A 21,442-nucleotide genomic window follows, 5' to 3' on the forward strand; every position below is an offset into this window, starting at 1 on the left:
TTGAATCTGTTTTCATTTGCATGGAAAGTTTTTAACTTGTGCTTATATAGTCCATCATTTTATCTTAACATATAGGTAAATATATAATTTTAAACTACATCACAGTTATTATAAGTCGAATTCCCCTTACTTTCTCTTCCTGCTGGGTTTTGTTTTGAATGTATCGAAATGCTGATTATTTATATTGGTTTATTTTGCAACTTTTGTTAATTGTTTGATTTTTTTATCTATCTTTTTTAGTTGATTCTAGAGGTTCATTTATTATATAATCTTATCATGTGCAAAGAGTGATTTTATTTCCCTACTGTCTATATTTAAGTTTTAATTTTTTTCTTGTCTTATTGCCAATGCAATATTGAGCAATAGAGGTGATAATGGAAATCATTGTTTAAAACCTGATCTTTATTGGAAATATTTCTATCTTATCCCTATTCCATATGATTGTTCTTGATTTTAGTTGAATATGACTTACCAGTTTTTAAAACCTTTTTAAAGATGCCATTCATTTCTATGTTTTTTAGTGTTTTTATCCAGAAAGGGTATTTTTTTTTATTTTTTTCTTTCAAATCTATTGATATAACCATAGAATTTTTGCTATTTTTGTTACTTGGTCAGTTTTGCTAAACTTTTCTTAACGTTAAACCCACCCTTCATTCCTGGTATAAATTCCTAACTTATTTATAGTATATTATCTTTTAATATTTATTTCTATCATCTCCTTGCTAGTATTTTATGCAAATTTTTGCATCAATATTCATTAGAGAATTTAGTCTGTGTTTTTTTTTTCTCTGTTTTTCTTTTTTCTGCTTTAGGCTTCAAAATTGTATTTGCATCATAAAATTAATTTGATAAGACTCCTTTACCTTTTGTTTCCAATACTTTATGGAGTCTTGGGATTGATTGTTCCTGAAATATTTGGTAGAATTCATTTGCAAATTCATCTAGTCCTGGGGATTTTTCCCAGGCAGTTCATTTATGGATTTTCCAATTTCTTTTTCCAAGATAAGTTTATTTGGATTTTTAAATTTTCTATTTAATGTTCTTTTAATCCAGGCAATTTATATTTTTTGTAAATATCTATCTCCTTTACTTAGGTTGTCAATTTTTTGACCTAGAGTTGAAAAAATTGCATTAATTTCATTCTTAATATTGCATTCCCTTTTTTCTTTTTCTTTATGGTAATTTGATTTACTTTATGCTTTTTTCAAAAGACAAAATTAATCAGATGGTTTAAAGAGGGAAGAATACAGACAGATATGCACACATACACAACAGACACATTATAGAAATCTGTCTTATCTAAAGGGAAATAGGAGGGGAAGAAAATATAAGAAATGCTGGTGGCAATCAGGAAGGCAGATTAAAGGAGGCAGTAAGAAAAAAATCATACTTTTGAGGAAGGAAACGGTACAAAGAGATAGGGAAGGGTTAAACAGAAGAAAAGGGAACCTATTTTCCCCCTTTCCAGCTAGTTGATAGTTTTTTTTAATAAACTTGTTTTTTCTTTCAGAAGTTTTATCTCTTCTTTGATTTTTCAGGATTTCTATCAAGGCATTTAATTGGTGATTTTTAATTTCTTCTTTTTCTAGTGTTTTTTTTAATTACATGCCCAATTCATTGATTTATACTTTGTCTCTTTTTCAATGTATGAATTTGTAGATATAAATTTTCCCCTTTGTTACTTTGACTGTGTACCTCAATATATAAATTTTGGTAGGTTGTCTCATTGTCATCTTCTTTAGAGAATTTGTTGATTTTTTTTCCCCCCTATGATTTGTTCTTTGTCTCATTCATTCAGGATTAGATTATTTAGTTTAAAAGGTCTTATTTTGTAAATCTATAGCTAGATAGATAGATATATAGAGAGATAGATATAGCTATATAGCCCTTTATTGAAAATAATTTTATTGCATTATGTCTTGAAAAGGCTTTTATTGTATTTATTTGTGAACTTTTATGCTCTAATAATTTTTTTGTGAATATGTTATCTACAGCTGAGAAAATGGTATAATCATTTTGTTCCTCATTTATTCTCCAGGGCTGTATAACATTTAACTATTCAAAAATTCTTTTGGTCCCCTTATCTGCATTTTGATTTATTTTGTTTTATTTTTTATTTTGATTTATTTTATACTTTTATCTAGCTATTGAAAGGGTAAAGTTGATGTCTTGTGTTAATTTAATTTTCTTATTCTTCCTGAAGTTCATTTAACTTATCCTCTAAGAATTTGGTTGCTATGCCGTTTGGTGCATAGATATTAAGGTTTGATTTTTTTTTTCATTTTTAATAGTTCCTTTTAACAAGAGTTTACATGTTTTCTCTTTAAGTTGGTCTTCTTTTTGATTTTGCTTTGTTTGCAATCATCATTGCTACCCCTGCCTTTTTTGACATCAGCAAAAGCATAATAAATTCTGCTCTGGTTCCTTACTTTAACTTTGTATGTCTCTTTTTCAAGTGTATTTATTGTAAATAACATTGTTTAATGCTAGCTTCTAATCCATTTGACTGCCTCTAGTTTGACTAGTGAATTCATCCCATTCCCTTTCACAGTTAAAATTGTTTACAGTTCAGTTCCCTCCATTCCATTTTTTCCTGCTTTACTCTTCTCGATCTGTTTTTACCCTTTCCCCTCCTTGAAAATCTTTTTTTACTTACTGCCTCCTTTAAACTAACCTCCTGTTTACCATCAGCCTTTTCTTAGATTCTCTTCCTGTCCTACTTCTCTTTGGATAGGATTTCTCTACTGTCCGTGTGTTTGTGTGTCTGTGTGTGTATTCTTCCCTCTTTAAACTATTTCAGATGAGAATGAAGTTTAAATGTTACCTGCACCTCCATTTCCCGTCCATATATAAGTTCTTTCTTACATGTATCTATTATATGTGACAGTATTTTCCATTATGCCTTTCCTTTCTCTTATGTACCCATCTTTCTCGCCTATTATTTTTTCAGGATCATTCCATCAACTCAATCCCATGCCCTCTGTCTATGCTGAGTCCTTCTATCTTCTCTAGTATTGATAAAGTTAGAGTTATCATCCTCTATAAGTTATATATAATTATATGTTCTGTAAATATAATATATACATTATAAGGTTTTTAATTATTACATTTATCATCTTTTTATATAGAATTGTAAACAATTTAATGATAGTGTCCCTTTTTTCTCTTACATATTTGTCTTTTTTATGCTTCTCTTGAATTTTACATTTGAAGTCATCTCTGGTCTTTTTATCAAAAATGATTGGAGGTTTTCTATTTTATAAATTATTGTTTTCTCCTCTGGAAAATTACATTCAGTTTTGCTCTTTTGGTTGTTCTTAATTGTAATCCTAACTACTTTGCCTTCTATCACATTCCAAGTCCTCTGAATCTTTACTGTAGAAGCTGTTGAATCTTGTTTAATCCTGACTACCAGTCCAAAATATTTGAATTGTTTTTGTCTGACTGCTTGCAATGTTTTCTTTTCTCCCTGGGATTTCTTAAATTTGTCTTTATTAATCTACTGGGAAAATTCATTTCGGAATCTTTTGGGTGATGATCAGTGGATTCTTTCAGTTTCTAATTTGCCCTCTGCTTGTAGGATATTAGATGAATTTTCCTTTAAAATTTCTTAAGATTTGATATCTTGATTGTTAATGACTTTCAAACAGTCTTTTAATTCTTAAATAATTGCTTGACTTATTCTTCAGATCAATAGTTTTTCTTATGAGATGTTTCACATTTTTTTCTACTCTTACTGTGTTTTAGTGTTTCTTGATGACTTGGGAATTTTTTTCAATGAGTTTTTATACCTTCTTTTTCATTTGGCCAGTTCTACTTTTTTAAGGTATTTTCATCAGTGAAGCTATGTATCTCTTTTGCTATTTTGCCAATTCTGTTTTTAACATATGTCATTTGTTCTTATTTCATATTTTCTGGCACTTTTCCCCAATTTTTGATTTATTTGATATATAAAATAATTTTCAGCTCTTCCAAAAATTTTTGTGGGCCTCTGTTTAATTCACTTTTTAAAAATTGAGGTTTTGATTGTTCTAGCTATATTGACATTGTCATGTTTTTATTGTTTTCTCATTTTCTCAGCCCATTACTTGACTTTTATCTTGGCTTTAAACTTTAGACTCTATTCCTAGGATGAGTTTGGTGGAAGGGCAAACTGTCCCATGCTTCAGGATTTTTTTCCCCATCCTGTTTTCAGAACTAGTTCTGAATTATTGGAAGTTGAGAGTGCTTTCAAAGTGTTGTGATTTGAGGAAAGGTGTGATCACTGCTTCCTTTCAGGTATACGTGAAACTGCTTCTCAGGGCATCTGTTTACTTGGACCAAAAGTTTGCCAGGACTTCTGATCCCATTTGACTACAAATGGTACTGCGGCTCAGGGTCTCTGTTTCCTTGGAACAGCAAACACTCGAGTGCTCTCTGCTTTGGAACTGTAAAATGAAAGTGAGTATGGGCAATGGAGTTCTGAAATACCACTTTATTCCTTGCCTGATGCTTGCATAGCAGTACTCTGTAGTCTTTTGCTGATTAGCTACCAGATCCCCTTACTTTCTCTGGTTTTAGAGCTTCTGAAACTGCTGATAATGTTGACACCTCTAAGTTCTACCACGGGTTTGCAGCCATGTAGGACCTGGGCCAGCCCCCACCCTAGTGTCATATAGTTCTCCTTCCAACCTCTTAAGTTGTCTCACTGTGGAAAAAACATCTCACCTCCATCTTTTCTTGGCTCTGCTGCTCCAGAATTCAATTTGCAATGTTATTTTAAAGTTGTTTGAAAAGAAATGTTGGGAGGCAGCTAGGTGTCGTAGTGGATAAAGCACCAGCCCTGTTGTCAGGAGTACCTGGGTTCAAATCCAGTCTCAGACATTTAATAATTACCTAGCTGTATGGCCTTGGGCAAGCCACTTAACCCCATTTGCCTTGCAAAAAAAAAAAAACCCTAAAAAAACCCAGGAATGTTGGGAGATCTATATTGCATTTCTTCCTTTACTCTGTCATATTAACTATGTCCCACATGTACTTTTTCATTTGTTTATTTTAATGATTTTATAATATTCCAGTAAAACTTGTTGAACTATAGATAATCTCTGTGTCTCAAAGTGTAACTTAATAAGTCTCTTTCCCTATCACAATCAGGTTTATTTGAAAAGTGCATACATTACAAAATTTAAAGTAGCTCAGCTTTTCACCATTCATTCATTTTTTTAAGTTCAGGTCCCTTACAGTAATAATCTCTTACCTAATATTCCACTTTGCTTTGTCTTCTTTCCTCATCTGTTTTTTTCCTATGTATAAGACTTCCCTATTTTCAATTTAATTATATTTCTTAGTTGTCTACATTAGACTCCTCATATATATGTATATATATATAATATATATATATATATGTGTGTGTGTATGTATTCATTTCTTTATGCTGTTTAAGTGCCTAAGAAATATTTGTTGGAATATATGTTTATGAAATGTAATTAGCAATTTAAATTAGATTCAGCATTGAATATATTCATCAAGTCAGGAATATTTTTAAATAAAATTTTATTAATCTCTTAATCTTTCATGTATTTCTTGGTGTCCTTCATCCTTTCTCTTGCAAGAGAGACACCTCAGATACAACAGATAACTTTTAACAAATGAAAAAGAAAAAAGGAAGAGAAGAATTAATGAATGAGTGAGTAAATGACAAAAGTCTTAAAATAAATGCTAAGTAGAATGTCCATAGACCTTAATCTCTATAAAAGACTGGAAGAGGGAATGTCTTTTTGGATGTCTTCTTTGAAGCCATCCTTTTCTTTCCAAAACTTTATTGCATTATTTTTTATATTGTTGTAGTCATCACGTAAATAGTTTTCTTGACTATTTACATTTCTCTGCTTTAGATAATATCCTTTTATGTTTGGCATGTATTTATATTCTTCATTTATTACACCAAAGTAATAGTCAATTGCATTCAACTCTTTGCTTCCAACTCTTTGGAGTTTCTACAAAAAATATTGCTATAAATATTTTGTTGTATATCACGATGTTTTTCTTACCAATGATTTCTTTGCAGTATAAACCAACTAGTGGAATTTTTAGATTAAAGGATATTAATTTCAAATATTTGTATAATTCTAAATTCCTTTCCAAAGTGGTTGTACTTAAGCAAAGCTTTACCAACAATGGACTAATGTTCCTATTATTGTACCATTATCCTTCCAAGAGTGATAATAATATTTTAATCTTTCCCCTAGTTTGCTAAGTTTTATTTTCTTTACCATTTCACTTATTTTTAAAATTACTTCGTGTGTTTATTAATAGTTCTGCATTGTTTATTTTGAAAAATGTTAGTGCATATTTTATGAGGAATTAATTTTGGTCTTCTGTCTGATGTCACTATATATTGAATATTAAACCCTTATCAGGGAAATTTAATATATAGATTCTTTTTTTTTCTCTTTGGTCACTGCCTTTCCTATCTTTGATGCTTTAATTTTGTTTGTGCAGAAGCTTTTTTTTTGTTTAGTTAGTCAAAGTTATCTAAATATAATTTTCCTTCTGTAATATTCCCTTATTTTGTTAAACATAAATCTTCTACCCATAACTGAGAGGGATAAATGATCTATTACTTTCAAAAATGGTTATGGCATTATTTTTAATATTCAGGTCAAGTATGTCTTTTGAATTTATTTTGAAATATGGTGTAAGAAGTTTATGTAAGCCTACAATGAACCTTTACTAAGTGCAAATTTTATGTAGTAGATCAGGTTTTGTTCTTGCTGAAGGGGTATTTTAATTTAGAATAAAAGGAGGGAGTAGTGATCCATCTGATAGTTAACCAAAAGAACTTTACTTAGCTATAACAAGAAAAAGAAGTTCTGAGTAGGGAAAAGAATATTCATTAAATATAAAAATTAAGTTAGTCACACCTTCCTTGTTTTAAACATGCTTCTTTTTTGATGATTCAAAACCTAAGAGAGGAGGTCTTGATTATGTATTTTTTTTCAGTTAAAGTGATCAGAAAACTTTCCCTTAACCCACACACTACCCATTAATGCTGATCACAGACTGTTAAAATTTAGGTGACTGAAAAATTCATCACTTCTCACCAACTTGTACTTGAGTCTCTCTGAGCTTAGATTGCTTCTTGGATTGACAACATATAAACTGCCACCAGATCCCTGCTGCCAGATTGGTGGGAGCTGCCAGAGCTAAAATGCATTTGCAAACCCAGAAGTATAAAACAAAACTTCAGAGAAGACTATAAATTAAAGAACTTTGAAAAGTCTTTATATCAGGGAACTAGTAGTGGTAAAGATTAAGAATAGTCAAATTTTGTGCCCCTTGCAAATAAATTCTTTAAATTCATAATTACAAGAATATTTCGGCCATTTTCATTTCATGTGATTTACAAAACTCGTATTATTTGGATTGGAGGAAAAATTTAGAGACATTTCCCTCAGTTACATAATTTAGGAAGGAAGTTTTATATAAAATTAAAACTTCTATTACCGGAGTAGCTGACCAAAACCTGAATCATGAGAAATCTTTTTTTTAAAAAAAAATCTTCATTTCAGAGATATTTAGTCATTTTATCCACTTAGCATCTGGTCAGTAATTCTTGAACTTGATTGAATTTTGAATCTTAGAGGTATAAATCAGTGCTCATCATTTTAGGTGATTTACCACTTAGGAATTATACACGAAATCATCAATAATTAGCATATGAAGAATTAGAAACTGAATAGCTTGAAGAGTCACAAGTGGCAAAGTTGAAAGAGTTTTGTAAGAGTCCTTGCAAAGGTTATATTAACCCTGAACCTGCTGAAATTTTAATCCTCCTGATGATGTGTGGTGTTGTGAGTTTCCAAACAGGTGTTCATAACACAAGGTCTCAGATTCTTTAAAGGCACACAGACTGTTCTTATTTGTTAGCACGTCTTCCACTGTGTGATGAAATCATAACAGTCCATCTGATTTTGTTCCACTAGCACTCATTTCTTTGTATTGTTGAATTTTATATTTATTTTTCAAGTGCATAATTTTTGTTTATTACCAGTGGTGGGTTCTTTGATTAGGGCTTGGAATTTTCTTATTGACAACAGAGATCGACAGATAGGTAGATAGATGATAACTACATAATTGATAACAATATTTATATAATATATGTACATACATGCAAAAACACATAAACATATAAATATCCACATATGTTTCATTTATGGAAGCATTCATTTTGAATGAATTTTTTATCCATTAAATTAAATAATCAGGGTCACAGTGGGAAATGGGTATAGATCACTTTTGAAGTAATTAAAATTGAATAAGACAAAATAGAATATGCCCAGTTAGATATTGATATTATTTTTATTTCCTTGAAAGGTAGTAAAAAGAAATGATACTCTTGAACCATTGTGAGCTAGTAGGATAGGTATAGCATCTTTCATGAGAATTGGCCTTTTGCCAACAAGGACATCTGCTGGAACAGCTGCAGAGGTTTTGGATCCTGGCTTTCTATTTCTGACATTTATTAAAGGTCTTGGTTCAAATCACCATTTTTTTACTCTTGTAGTTTTTTAATTGTAGTAGCATCTTTCCAAAAAATAAGATCTTGAGGTTTTTGCGTTCTCATCATCAGATCTCATCCTTTAGCAAGATGATATCTTGCTTTATAGGAGACAGAGTATTGGGCCTCTGCTTGTAGTTTCAGTCTTACGTGTTCAACAATTTGTCTTTAGCATAGTATAAAGGATGTTTTATTATGGATAGCCACTCATACTGATTTCATACTGTACTATTTTTATCATACTGTTTTAAAATTCAGAGTTTCATAGTAAATATGTAACTTTTTTTTGTATTTTAGGACAATTCATTTGAATTTCAATATATATCATTAGATCATGTTTATGATTAGGTCACTTAGCCAGGGCTAAAATCTTAAAAACTATTGTTTTGGGGAAAATTTCCCCTGTGAAGATAATTTTCTGCATCCACAATTTTAAATATGATAAAAGATAGCAGAGGGGAGGGCCTTTTAGGTTATACTGATTTCTTATACAAAACTGTATAGATTTTTTAATCCATTAAAAAGACCCATGAAAGCTTCTGGAATTCTGGAATTCCTCATCTGGAAATAAATGTTTTCATATCAGCAAATATTTATTGAGTGATTATTATGGCCTCTGTGTGATCTTTCCATATTTCAAATAAAAATACATTTTCTGCCATCAGTAAATTCAACTTTTCCAATTTATTTTTAGATGACATATAAAAAGGTAAAAATCATGTTTTGATAACTATATACCTTCTTGAAAGAGTCAGTGTGCCACGGAACCAGTCTTAAAACAAAGACCTTGGTTCCCTTCTCACTTCTGACATAATTTCTCTGAATTCAGGCAGGACATTTAAAGAAAAAGTGCTGGCCTGTGTTAGGAGTGTAAGTTCCTTATTTCAGTAAAATTACAGGTCTCATCCCTATTCTAAATACTGTCTAGAACAATGTAATTTTAAAAATCTCAGATTTGGTAATTTTTATAATTCTTTTGAAAGCTGAAATATTGTTTTCAAAGTATTGAAGTTCTCAAAAGACATATTTATATGTTCCTATATGTATGTATGTATGTATATATATATATATATATATTTGTATGTATGTATGTCTTTCAGAATCAATGTTTAAGTCTTATTTGCTCACTCTCAGAAAATTCAGAGAAACATGCTCATTATTTTCTATATTTTACCCCTTGACTCAAAATTGTGCTATGATTTTCAGGGAAAGGCTTCACTTTCAAATGCAGATTTTGAGAGCTTACCATGGCATGGTAGGTAGATGACAACCTTGGGATCTGTAAAATCTGAGGCTGAGCCTTCCTCCAACTATATTAACAGTTTAAAGCAGATCATTTAAGTACTCCGTGCACCAGGTACATCTTTAGGACTATATGTTGTAGAAGAGTTCCTGCTCTGAAGAGTGGGGGAGGTATCTACAGTAGGATCTGCATATAATGGTGAAAATAAATATCCTGGGGCAGCTAGGTGATTCAGTGGAGTCAGGAGGACCTGAGTTCAAATCCAGTCTCAGACACTTAAGAATTGCCTGGCTGTGTGTGACCTTGGGCAAGTCACTTAACCCCCACTGCCTTGGAAAAAACCAACAACAACAAAGAAAATAAGTATCATAAGTATCCTTACTGAGTTGCTCCCACTCCAGTTGAAAATGTTCAATACCTCGAAAAAATGGGAAATCCAGAAAGTTGCATTTATTTGTATTATTCTATTTTGCAGGTTAATGGGATTTAGTTTTTTCTTGCGTTCTTTAATTTTTTTGAATTACCTATTTGGTAATTTGGATTGAATCACCTTGGAAATCCTCAAAAGGATTTCTAGTATAGGCTAAAAGGAGAGACAGTTGTTCTCCCCACAACAATATTCACTATTTTAACCTTGGTTTGACAAAGATATTTATCATTGGCACCATCGAAACATCTGTTAGGAATGTTTGAACTCTACCGTTTTTGTACTTGCAAGCTGAGGTACTACAGATCACTTTTGGTTTGCAAGCCAAGTAAACAATTAGAAAGCCTGTTGATGTTAACTCAGGGACTAATGAACAATAGAATGTCTCTATCAGTAATTTGAAAAAAGACAAATCATAGCTAACAGCGTTTCACAGTTTTCTTTCTATGATGCTAAACTTTCAATCAATGCCCCTCTTTGGGTGCCATATGTACATGCAAAAGATAGAATGAGTAGAACTTCACATTTTATAGAACATAATAGTGAAGCTTTTTGTTTCAAAAACCTATGTGTTTTATATTGTATTTATTTGTTTTCTGCACTTCCAAAGAATAAGAAATTCAGAATTTTTTAAATAAACAGAAACTGGTCTTTATTCTCCCTTTCAGTGACAGTTAGAATAGTAGAACTGTAGTCAGAAAGCCAACTTGAACTCAAATCTGGCCTCAGATATTTCCATTAATGTGTGAGAGAGTAGGCAGGTTGCTTTAACCCTGTTGGCCTCAGTTTCTTCATCTGTAAATTGATCTGGAGAAAGGGAAAGCCCAAAGGAATCTTGAAGTGGCATATATATGACTGAAAATGACTAAATGAATAAACCCTCTGATGAGGCCCAACTTTTTGCTTTTGAAATACTGGTAGTCTTCTATAGGTTCCCACAGTTTTCTTTCCACATGGCAGAAACATTTGGAAACATTGATGGAAGATAAAAGAATTATTTAACATAATTTTCACATAATACTATTTCATTTTCAAAAGTGAGGGCACTCTTCCAATATACACACAGAGAAAAAGGAAGGGATAGACACGGAGAGAGAGAAACAAGGAGGCAAGGAGAGAGAGAGTCAGAGAGAGAAAGAGAGATACACAGAGAGAGACAGGGCAGAGAAGTAGGGAGAGAGGTGAGATGAGCAGTTGCTGGATGCACTTGTGATAGTTAAATCTCTCTGCCTTGCATATCAGGGGAAGATGAGGCTGTGCTTCCTTGGTAACAGTACAATCAATTAATCTATTTTGAAGGGAAATAACTTAAAAAGATTTTTGTCCCTTCTGTAACCCAGAGTAGAAAAACCTCATGTCAACATACACATTTATTTTGTTTTTCCTTTTTGATCTTTAGCACAAATGGCTACTGTTTCACTATGATAGAAGAAGATGAATCTGGGATGCCTGTGGTCACTTCGGGATGTCTAAGATTAGAGGGCTCACTCTTTCAGTGCCGGGTAAGGGAATATATTTGATACTATTGGGTTATTATTTTGTTAACTAGACTAGTGATTAAACCAGCCAAATTACAAGCAAAAGAAGCAAAAAAAAATTCATCTCCCAATAATGTAGATATAAATTGGTTGGAAATTCCTATGCATTCTTAGATGTTCTGCTTTTACAAAAAGATCCTATTTTCAGTAGAATGAAACCCTTGTGTATTCACTCACTAATCATTCTTGTTTAATTCTGTTTTGGATGAATATACTGTACTAACATTTCTCCTGAAGGTTCAATTGGGTAGGTTAGATAATTCAAAGTAAATCTAATCATTCAAAATATATTCTAAATAAAGTAATAATATTGACCTCTAAAGTAAATAAGAAAATTTCACCAGAATATTGCATGATGGACTTTAATAGTTATAACATTTGTCATCACTTTGAAAAAAGATTATTGTTATTTCCAAATTCAGTAGATTTATTTGCAGAATAAATGCAAAAAAAGTTTTCAAGTTAGAAATTAAAGATCTTTCTTGAATTTTAGAGGGATATGTTAATTAATATTTGTATCTATGTTTGGATTATATTATAGGGCACTCCTTTCTCTCACCAAAGAAGGTCAATTGAATGTTGCTCAGAACGGAATGAATGCAATAAAGACCTTCACCCTACACTGCCTCCATTGAAAAATCGTGGTAAGAAGGAAGAATTTTTTTTATCTTAAACCATTCTCAAAACAATATTCAAAACATTAACTAAAAAAATTCCTACAGATAGAATATGTCCAGAAATTTGTCACATTACTATGAATAGAAACCAGAAAAATGAAGTGGTAAAAAGTATGTCCTGGAGACAGAAATGAGGATAATTCCTTTAAAAAAGTTTGCTTGGACATCACACTGGCTTTCCCCTTTCTCTAAGTTTACTTCTCTGTTCCTCCATTAAGATTTTAGAAGCATTGTAGCATATTGAAATTTTAATTGTTAAGAGAAACATTCCAATAGTATTTAAGCTACACAACTAACAAAAGTATGTTGATAATTTTAAAACCATTCTAAAACTAACATTTATGAGATTTTTTTCAATTAAACATTTATTTTTTTATCACTTCCACCTCCATTGTGAAAAAATAAAGTAAAAAAAGTAACCAACTTTTTTGACAGTTATGCATATTCCAGTAAAAACCATTTCCTACACTGACCATATTAAAAAACTGTGTCTCATTCTGTGTATTGAGTTCATCCTCATTCAGGAAATAGATTAGGACTTAAAGGACTTTGTATTCTTAAAGAAGAGGGGAAGAATAATTTTTAGTAAATTTATAATTTAGTATATTAAAAAAACTATAAGTACTTTTATAGATAAATAGGAATGAATGATTAGGATTAACACACAGCTTCCAAAGCTACATTCCAGAAATGTATTTCAGATTCTTCTGTTTTTTATTATATCACCACAAAATAAATTGTACATTAAATGATTTTATAACTATTATTTAGCTGTTATAAACACCTTTCCACTTTATATATGTGTTCACCAGAAAAGAAAATCAATGTAATTTAACAAATACATTATGTTCCTCCTATGTTCAAGAAATGTAGCTTATTCTCAAAAAAATGTCAGTGGAAAAGCAAGTTACTTCATCAGCATTTTTTCCCAATCCCCCTGTATTACCGACTTGGTGGGGAGAGACTCACATTGTTTAGTGAAACTGTGAGCCACATTATGCAGGGTTATCTAAGATGAACAAATCATGTTTGAGAATTCTGTCCAAAGATAGTCCACTGGAGAAGGAATTGACAAGCCACTATAGTATCTCTACCAAGAAAATGCTATGGAGAGTATTAAAATGTTAGAAGATAACGGTATGGAAGATTATCCCTTTGCATCAACATGCCACTGGGGAAGAGAGAGGACAACTACATGTTGCTCCTGTACAAAGGAAGTGGCTAGGGCAAAACTGAAACTTAGCTCAACTTGGAAGGTTCATGATCGAAGGGAAGTCCAATGCTGTCAAGATCAGTTTTGCATAGGAATAATGTAAATTCTGTGAACCAAGGTAAGATGGATGTGATCAAATGGGAGATGCAAAGATTAGACATTGACATCTTGCATTTCAGGGAACTTAAAATGGTTGGGAACATTCAGATTGCCAATATTATTTGAGTAAAGAAGCATGCAGAGTTCATTATAGTGTCTATAAATTAACACTTGAGTGGTTGGTGGGGAAGGGAAAGCAGCATTTCTTGAAACTTCTCTAAAGATTTAAGAAAGTAGATACAACTGGTAGATTTCATCCTGAAATTTTGACTTTGAGATGTCTTCGTGGCCAATGTCCTCAGTATCTCTTTTCTCCACTACAACTCAGTTCTACTTACTTTTCTTTTCACCTATTTTACCTTGGTTTCCAATTCAATCACTATTCAGTTGTTACAGTCCTTACTGCATATTCTTTTTTTTTTTAAGTTTTTGCAAGGCAATGGGGTTAAGTGACTTGCCCAAGGCCACACAGCTATTATTAAGTGTCTGAGGCTGGGTTTGAACACGGGTCCTCCTGACTCCCAAGGCCAGTGCTTTTTCCACTGTGCTACCTAGCTGCCCCTCCTTATTCTCTTTTATCAGATCCTCAGATCTATGGGTTGTAAACAGGTTTGCTATTTTATTCAAAATCTAAAGGATATGAACAGGTCTTCCCAGACACTTTCAGCTTTCAACTCCCTGTGAAGTCATTCATCATGACTTATATAGTAAAGACTTTGCTTACTTGGTTGCTTGCTTCAGTAAAAGCTCTAAGTCTTAGTCAACATAGTTCATACAGGAGTTTGTGCTTTCCGTAATTATAGTTATGGATGTGGGGCACTCTTATATGTGTGGGAGGACCTTCCTAATATTTAGAGTGATCTCCAAAGTGGAATAAGTCCCCTTTTCAGAAGAGGGATCAGTCCAATTTTTCTCCTCATGAGGTCTTCAAACAAAGGTTGAATGAATGACCACTTTTAATTATGCTGCAGAAGGATTCTTTTTCAAGTATGAGTGAATTAGCTGGCCTTTGATATACCTTCCAACTCTGTGAAATAAGAATTATCCTCAAATAAAATGACCTTATTTAATTAATTTATTTGTTTGTTTATTAGGGGTTTTTTTGGGAAGGCAAATGGGGTTAAGTGGCTTGCCCAAGGCCACACAGCTAGGTCATTATAAAGTGGCTGAGACCAGATTTGAACCCAGGTACTCCTGACTCCTGGCTGTTGCTTTATCCACTGCCCCACCTAGCCGCCCCATTTTTTAAATTTATTTAAAAAAAAATTTCACCACTCAGTTTTTTTTGCAAGGTTTTGAGTTTTACTTTTTTCCTCCCTCACTCCCTCCCTTCCCTCCTCTCTCCCCCTCACAGAAAGCTTTGCATGTACAATTATACTAAACATAGATTCATATTAACCATGTTGTGGCAGAAGAATCAAATCAAAATGGAAGAAAATATTAGAAAATAATGACGTAAGAAAACTTAAAAGATTGAAGATAGTAAGCTTTGGTCTGCATTTAAAACTTCACAGTTCCCTTTATGATATAGATGGTATTATCATCACAAGTCTTTTAGAATTAGTTTTGATTTTTGTACTGCTGAAATGAACAAGTTCATCATAGTTGATCATCGCCCAATGTTGTTATTAGTGTGCATAATATTCTTTTGTTTCTGCTCATTTCCCTCAGCATTAGTTCTTAAAAGTTTTTCCAGGCTTTTCTGATATCCCATCCCTCATGATTTCTTACAGAATATTTCCCAGTTGATAGATAGCTCCTCAATTTCTAATACTTTGCCACCATCCATTCTATGGATATTGTTGTACATGGGAGTTTTTTACCCTTTTTGAATATTTCTTTAGGGTACAGTGGTATTGCTGGATCAGAGAATCAAATTGTATATATAGTTTTTTTTGCCCTTTGAACATAATTCCAAATTATTTTCCAGAAAGGTTGGATCAGTTCACAACTCCCATCATCAATGTATCCATGTCCCAGTTTTCCCACATCACCTCCAACATTGATCATTTTACTTTTTAGTTATATTGACCTATCTGATGACTGTGAAGTGGTATCTCAGAGTTGTTTTAATTTGCATTTCCCTAATCAAGAATGATTTAGAGCAATTTTCCATTTAACTATAGATAGCTTTAATTTCTTCATCTGAGAACTACCTTTCCATATCCTATGACCATTTGTCAATTGGGGAATGACTTGTTTTCTTAAAAATTTGATTCAGGGGTGGCTAGCTGGCGCAATGGAGGAGTCAGGAGTACCTGGGTTCAAATCTGGTCTCAGACAATAATTACCTAGCTGTGTGGCCTTGGGCAAGCCACTTAACCCCATTTGCCCTGCAAAAACCTAAAAAAAAATTTGATTCAGTTCTCTAAATATTTAGAAATGAATCCTTTGTCAGATATGCTAGATTTAAACTTGTTTCCCAGTTTACTGCCTTCCTTTTAATCTTGGTTGCATTGCTATTGTTTGTGCCAAAACTTTCAATTTAATGTAATCAAAATGATCCATTTTTTTTCTTTTTTTAAAATTCTCTGTTTTCTTAGGTCTTAGCTCTGACAGATAAAACTATTTCTCTTTCTCCTAATTGCCTTTTGATATCACCCTTTATGTTTAAATCCTGTATCCATTTTGACCTTATTTTGGTGTATTTGGCCTTACCTTGATCTATGCTTAGTTTCTTGCCATACTATCTTTGAATTTAGCAGAACATTTTTATCAAATGGTGAGTTCTTATCCCAGAAGCTGGAGTCTTTCAGTTTATCAAATAGCAGATTACTCGAGTCATTTATTGTTTCTTTTCACCTAGTTTATTCCACAGATCCACCACTATTTCTTTTCCAATAACAAACAGTTATGAAGACTGATGCTCCATAATATAATTTTAGTTATGGTATGCCAAGGTCTTCTTCCTTTGTATATTTTTTTCATTAATTCCCTTGATATTCTTGTTTTTTTGTTCCTCCATTTGAATTTGGTTTACTACTTTTTCTAACTCACTAGAGTTATTTTTGCAAATTGATTGGCATGGCACTGAATTTGTATTTTAATTTTGGTAGAATTGAAATTTTTATTATACTAACTCAGCCAACCCATGAGCAATTGAAATTTGCCCAGTTATTTAGATGTGATTTTGTGCAAAGTATTTTATAGTTGTTTCTGAGTTTATAGTGTATCTGAGTCTGCCTTGTCCATTTGAATGGAATTTCTCTCTCCATCTCTTGCTGCTGTGTCTTGCTAGTAATACATTTTAGACTTCCCCAGATCCATCATACTTTTTTTACCTGTCAGCTTTTCACCATACCATGTTGACTTTTATGCTGCTACTATATAGCCTTTGAAATGAACTTTCAGAGAACATACACAGAAGAAGAAAAGTCACTTAGGTCTGAGAATGAAACCCTGAATTTGTGCTCTGCTGAATGGTGAGAACCCACTAAAACTGACCAGGTCAATTCTCATTTGATTTGTTTTTATAACTTTTACTATCATACTGTTCTCTAAAAAGATTCTACAAGTTTTTAGTTCACCATAATTGAGGCAAAATTCCAACAGAACCTCTCCATAATTGAGGGGAAAATAAATGAGATAGTAAAGAGAGCTTTTGTTTCAGGACAGTGTTTGCTATTTTTTAAATGGGGGAAGAAAGTATCTGATCAATAATTATGACCATGTTTAGATATCGATTACTATAAGAGTCAAGGAATATTCTCTTTGGAGAGCATCTCGGAGGATTTGGAATTAAAATTTAGTTTAGGCATAAGGTAACTGTGAGAGGAGAGCTCTATACCTCATAATCCAAATTAACTTTATTAACAGAAGACTATTCTCTAACACCTTTATTATGATAAACCTCTTTGATTATTACACAATTACTCAAAATCACAAATTAGACATGAATTATACCTTAAATCAGGTGTGTTCCAACCTTTTAACTCTTTTGGGTCTCATGGCCTTAACAAAAGCCATCAAGGGCAGCATACAGAATTCAATACTATTTTTGTTTGCCCAAATTTCTAGGAAATAAGATCTTGGTGAAAAAGTCAATGCTGAGATCTGAGGCTAGAAAGACCAGTACATATATCTAATTGTATTATTCATTCAAACTTTTGCTTGTCCATTCATTCCTAATGACACACGCAGAAGAGTAAATCAAAATGTCCTTTTGTATCAACTACAATAGATTTCTAACCATATAATTTATTGCTTGTAGTAAAAGAGTTACATTTGATTTAGTGATTGTTTTTCTTTCTTTAATTTTCCTGAAGAACTGGATATTAGAAATCTTCCATAGAATCTGACTGATTCTCCTTAGTCATTCTCAAGACATTTTATTCAATGACCTCTCTTGTTCAGAAATGATTAGACTTGTTCATATCTACCTTACACCTTTTGCTCATTGATTGATTTAAAGGTGTGTCCAAATTCTTTTCCGATTCTCTGCTCTCCAGACTGTAATTCCTACTTTTCCTGATACATGATACCTTGCCTTTGCATTCACTTTCCTTATACTTAGAGTGCTTTCCTTTGTCACCATGTCTTCTTAGAATTCCTTGTCCTCTTCAATATTTATTTCAAATATTACCTCCTACTTAAAACTTTCTAATCTCTGCAGATGCTTGTATCCGACTCACTTAAATTTGCCTTGTACTTATTTTATATATATATTTTGTATGTGTATTTTTGTGTGAGGGCGTATCTTGCAATTGAATATTAGCTTCTCAGATTAGCTTTTCAGTTAGCTTCTCAAAGGCAGGGACTTTCATTTTTATGTTTGTATCTCACTACTTAGCACATTCTGAACTTTAGTAGATGCCAGATGATGGTGATTGACTGCTTCTTGGCCATACTTTTTGACTTTTTCTGGTATGGTTCCTTGTGCATTATAGTTTCTATTCTTGGATTATGTTTTCTGTGAATAACTGCCATTCTTTTATCTAGTTGGTATTTAATTTAGTGGATAATCTTAATCATTTTCTTCCCATTCCAGCTCCTTCACATGCCCTTTTCAGTTTGCAACTTTTTCAGTTATGTTCTTAGTGATTAGAGTCAAAAGCACCAAAATTCCTAGAAGTGAACTTGCCAAAATATATAACCATAATAGGTGTCTTTGAGTGTTCTTAACTTTGGAGATAAAGGCATCTCCATATTATAATATAATAATTTTTTTTTATTTCAGAATTTGTTGATGGATCCATGCACCTTAAGGCTGTACTGATATCTGTGACAGTCTGTAGCTTTCTTCTGATGTTTATAATTCTATTCTGTTATTTCAGGTAAGTCTCCAATATGGAGGTAGAGCCCTATTGTGTAGAAGGTAGCTTTCTAAAATCAATACTCTTGTCTAGGTGTTTGGTTGAGGTAAGATTTTATTTTGCCCATTTACTACTAGAAAAATTCCAAATATATATTATTTCATTTCTGGTCATATGTAAAACATTTTAAGTATTTTTTCTTTTTAAAAAATCTAGTTCCATTTATTAACATGAACCCCATTGACGAGGTAAATGGAATGTATAAGTACTTCTACTTCAGAAGATACTGAAATTACATAATTATTTTTACGTATTATTTCACATAAGAAGATTTGACTTAAAAGGATGAAACTACTGCAAGCCTTTTGGTTAGTATAGCTTAGTCAGTAAACTTAACTTTTATCATTGTAAAAAAAAAAGTTGTAACTTATTCTCTTCCCCATATATATTTGAAGGATTTTTTGAAATGTTTCGCTGATTATTAAAATATAACTTATAAGGTCAAAATATTTTTATTAGCGTTCAATGGATATATCAGTTGATGATTTCACAAAGAATTTTATTGTTCCTACTACATGCCTTCAACTTAACATTATCATTAAAAACACCTGTCACAATAGGTTTATAAAGGATAAAAAATTCATAATTCAAATCACTTCATTCATCTACTTATTATCTGTGGTAAAAGCTGTGGAATAAGAGAAAATTAAACTAGAGGTAAAATATGTTTTAAAAAACTTAATTGCAGATTTAATTAATGTCTTTTGTCCATCTTAACATTTTTAAAAGTTTCTTCATTTGTCTATGGAAAAAAAGAAAATTAAGTGATCATTTAACTGTCTAAAAGGACTTGACTACTGAAAAGAGATTATACTTTTTTTCCACCTGGTCCCATTGGTTACATCTTAGCAGAATGTACAATGAGACTAGTTTAGACTTGGTATAAGGAAAAGCTTTCTAATTATTACTTTTCAAACTGGCCCCAAATTGAATAGGCTTCCTTGGAAGATAGTGATTGCCCTTTATTAGAGATTTTCAAGTGAAAACTGCATCATCACTCATCATGGGCATTGTAAAAGGTAATTGTCATTCAGGCATTTGAGAAAGAAGGTACTTTGTAACTACAGAAATAGAACCAGCTTTAAAGTTTGACAACTTAGAATCAGTGCCTGTAATATTGAGTAACTTTGGGCTAGTCATTTCATTTCCCTATGGCTCAATTGGCTCCTTTCTAAATAGATTAAAGATCTCTTGCAATTTCTCTCCCTCTGTATGATCTCTTCTGTTACCATCCATTTGAAAATAATGCCTATAACAAGTGAATTGATATGATGGTAGAGCGTAGACTTCACTGGTACAGAAAATAGTGCAAGGAATGAGTTGTGAAGTTAGGAAAGATATCATTTCTCTTTAGTAATGATTCACTAAGTCACTCAGTGAGGAGATAGTGAAGTATGATTCTGAATTGTAGGATAAAAGAAAAATGGAAATGATGGAGATTGTTTAATCAACATAAAATCATTCCCATTATAACCGTGCATTTATTAAAGTTGGAGGCAATGATTTAAGTGCCAAAGTGAACTTGGTGAATAATTTTCTGTGCCATGTTTTACTGTATCCAAGTTTCCTATACTCTACCTCCTTTCTACCTCTTTAGGTATAAGAGACAAGAAGTCCGACCTCGGTATAGTATTGGGCTGGAACAGGATGAAACTTCTAACCCTCCTGGGGAATCCTTGAGAGAGTTAATTCAACAACCTCCGAACTCTGGAAGTGGATCCACGCTCCCTCTGCTGGTATGAGGAGAACAGTGTTGGAGTTTAAACCCTAACCTCTGTGAATGGCAAGAACCATGGGGTGTCTGTTTACTAGAGAAACACGTAGGACATTGCTTAGGGGAAAAAGTCCTCTTCTGTTCAGTAGACAGAGGAGCTCCGTTACAGTCCTAACCGATCACCTCTTGACTTAGAGAGGCTAATGTGATTGTTGGTTTTTTAATGCAAGGGTAGAATTACAATCCAGACTTTAGCCTTTTCTGATCATGAGCAGATTAGGAAGTGTTACATATGGAACCATATTCACCCTGGATTCCATTACTTGCTTCTTGGCCCTGTTTCCTAAGGCCAAAGGATCACATGTAACTCCTATCCAAGCATCACATTGGGGAGAGAGGCTTTGTTTCAGTCTCAAGGCTCATATTTCAGGGTAAAGTCTATGACTTTTCCATTTAGGAGACGGTTAGTTTTCTGATGGTCATCAGTGCCAACCTTGGAGACCATACGTCGGGGAATCCAAGGCACATCCTTTAATGATGGAAACACAGAAAAGACTCTTAGGGCTCATGGGACAAAAAGCAGAACAAGTTTAAAAGTAAAAAGTCTTCATCTTCATCTTTAAGAATCATGTAAGCTTGTATTTGTTTGGCTTTTGCCCGTGTGATTATTGGGGTCGGGA

At 32.6% G+C, this 21,442-nt stretch overlaps 1 protein-coding gene across 2 annotated transcripts in view; it reads left to right on the forward strand.

The window, feature by feature from the left end:
* BMPR1B (bone morphogenetic protein receptor type 1B) overlaps positions 1-21,442 on the forward strand; it is a 465,626-nt gene that overhangs the window by 422,375 nt on the left and 21,809 nt on the right. For both annotated transcript variants that reach the window (XM_074228071.1, XM_074228070.1), the window contains exons 6-9: positions 11,609-11,711; positions 12,289-12,391; positions 18,913-19,009; positions 20,646-20,784. In XM_074228071.1, coding sequence (XP_074084172.1) covers positions 11,609-11,711; positions 12,289-12,391; positions 18,913-19,009; positions 20,646-20,784 — 442 coding nt within the window. The remainder of the gene's footprint in view (positions 1-11,608; positions 11,712-12,288; positions 12,392-18,912; positions 19,010-20,645; positions 20,785-21,442) is intronic.

The sequence above is a fragment of the Macrotis lagotis genome, chromosome 3 (assembly GCF_037893015.1).
Source record: "Macrotis lagotis isolate mMagLag1 chromosome 3, bilby.v1.9.chrom.fasta, whole genome shotgun sequence".
Classification (NCBI taxonomy): domain Eukaryota; kingdom Metazoa; phylum Chordata; class Mammalia; order Peramelemorphia; family Peramelidae; genus Macrotis; species Macrotis lagotis.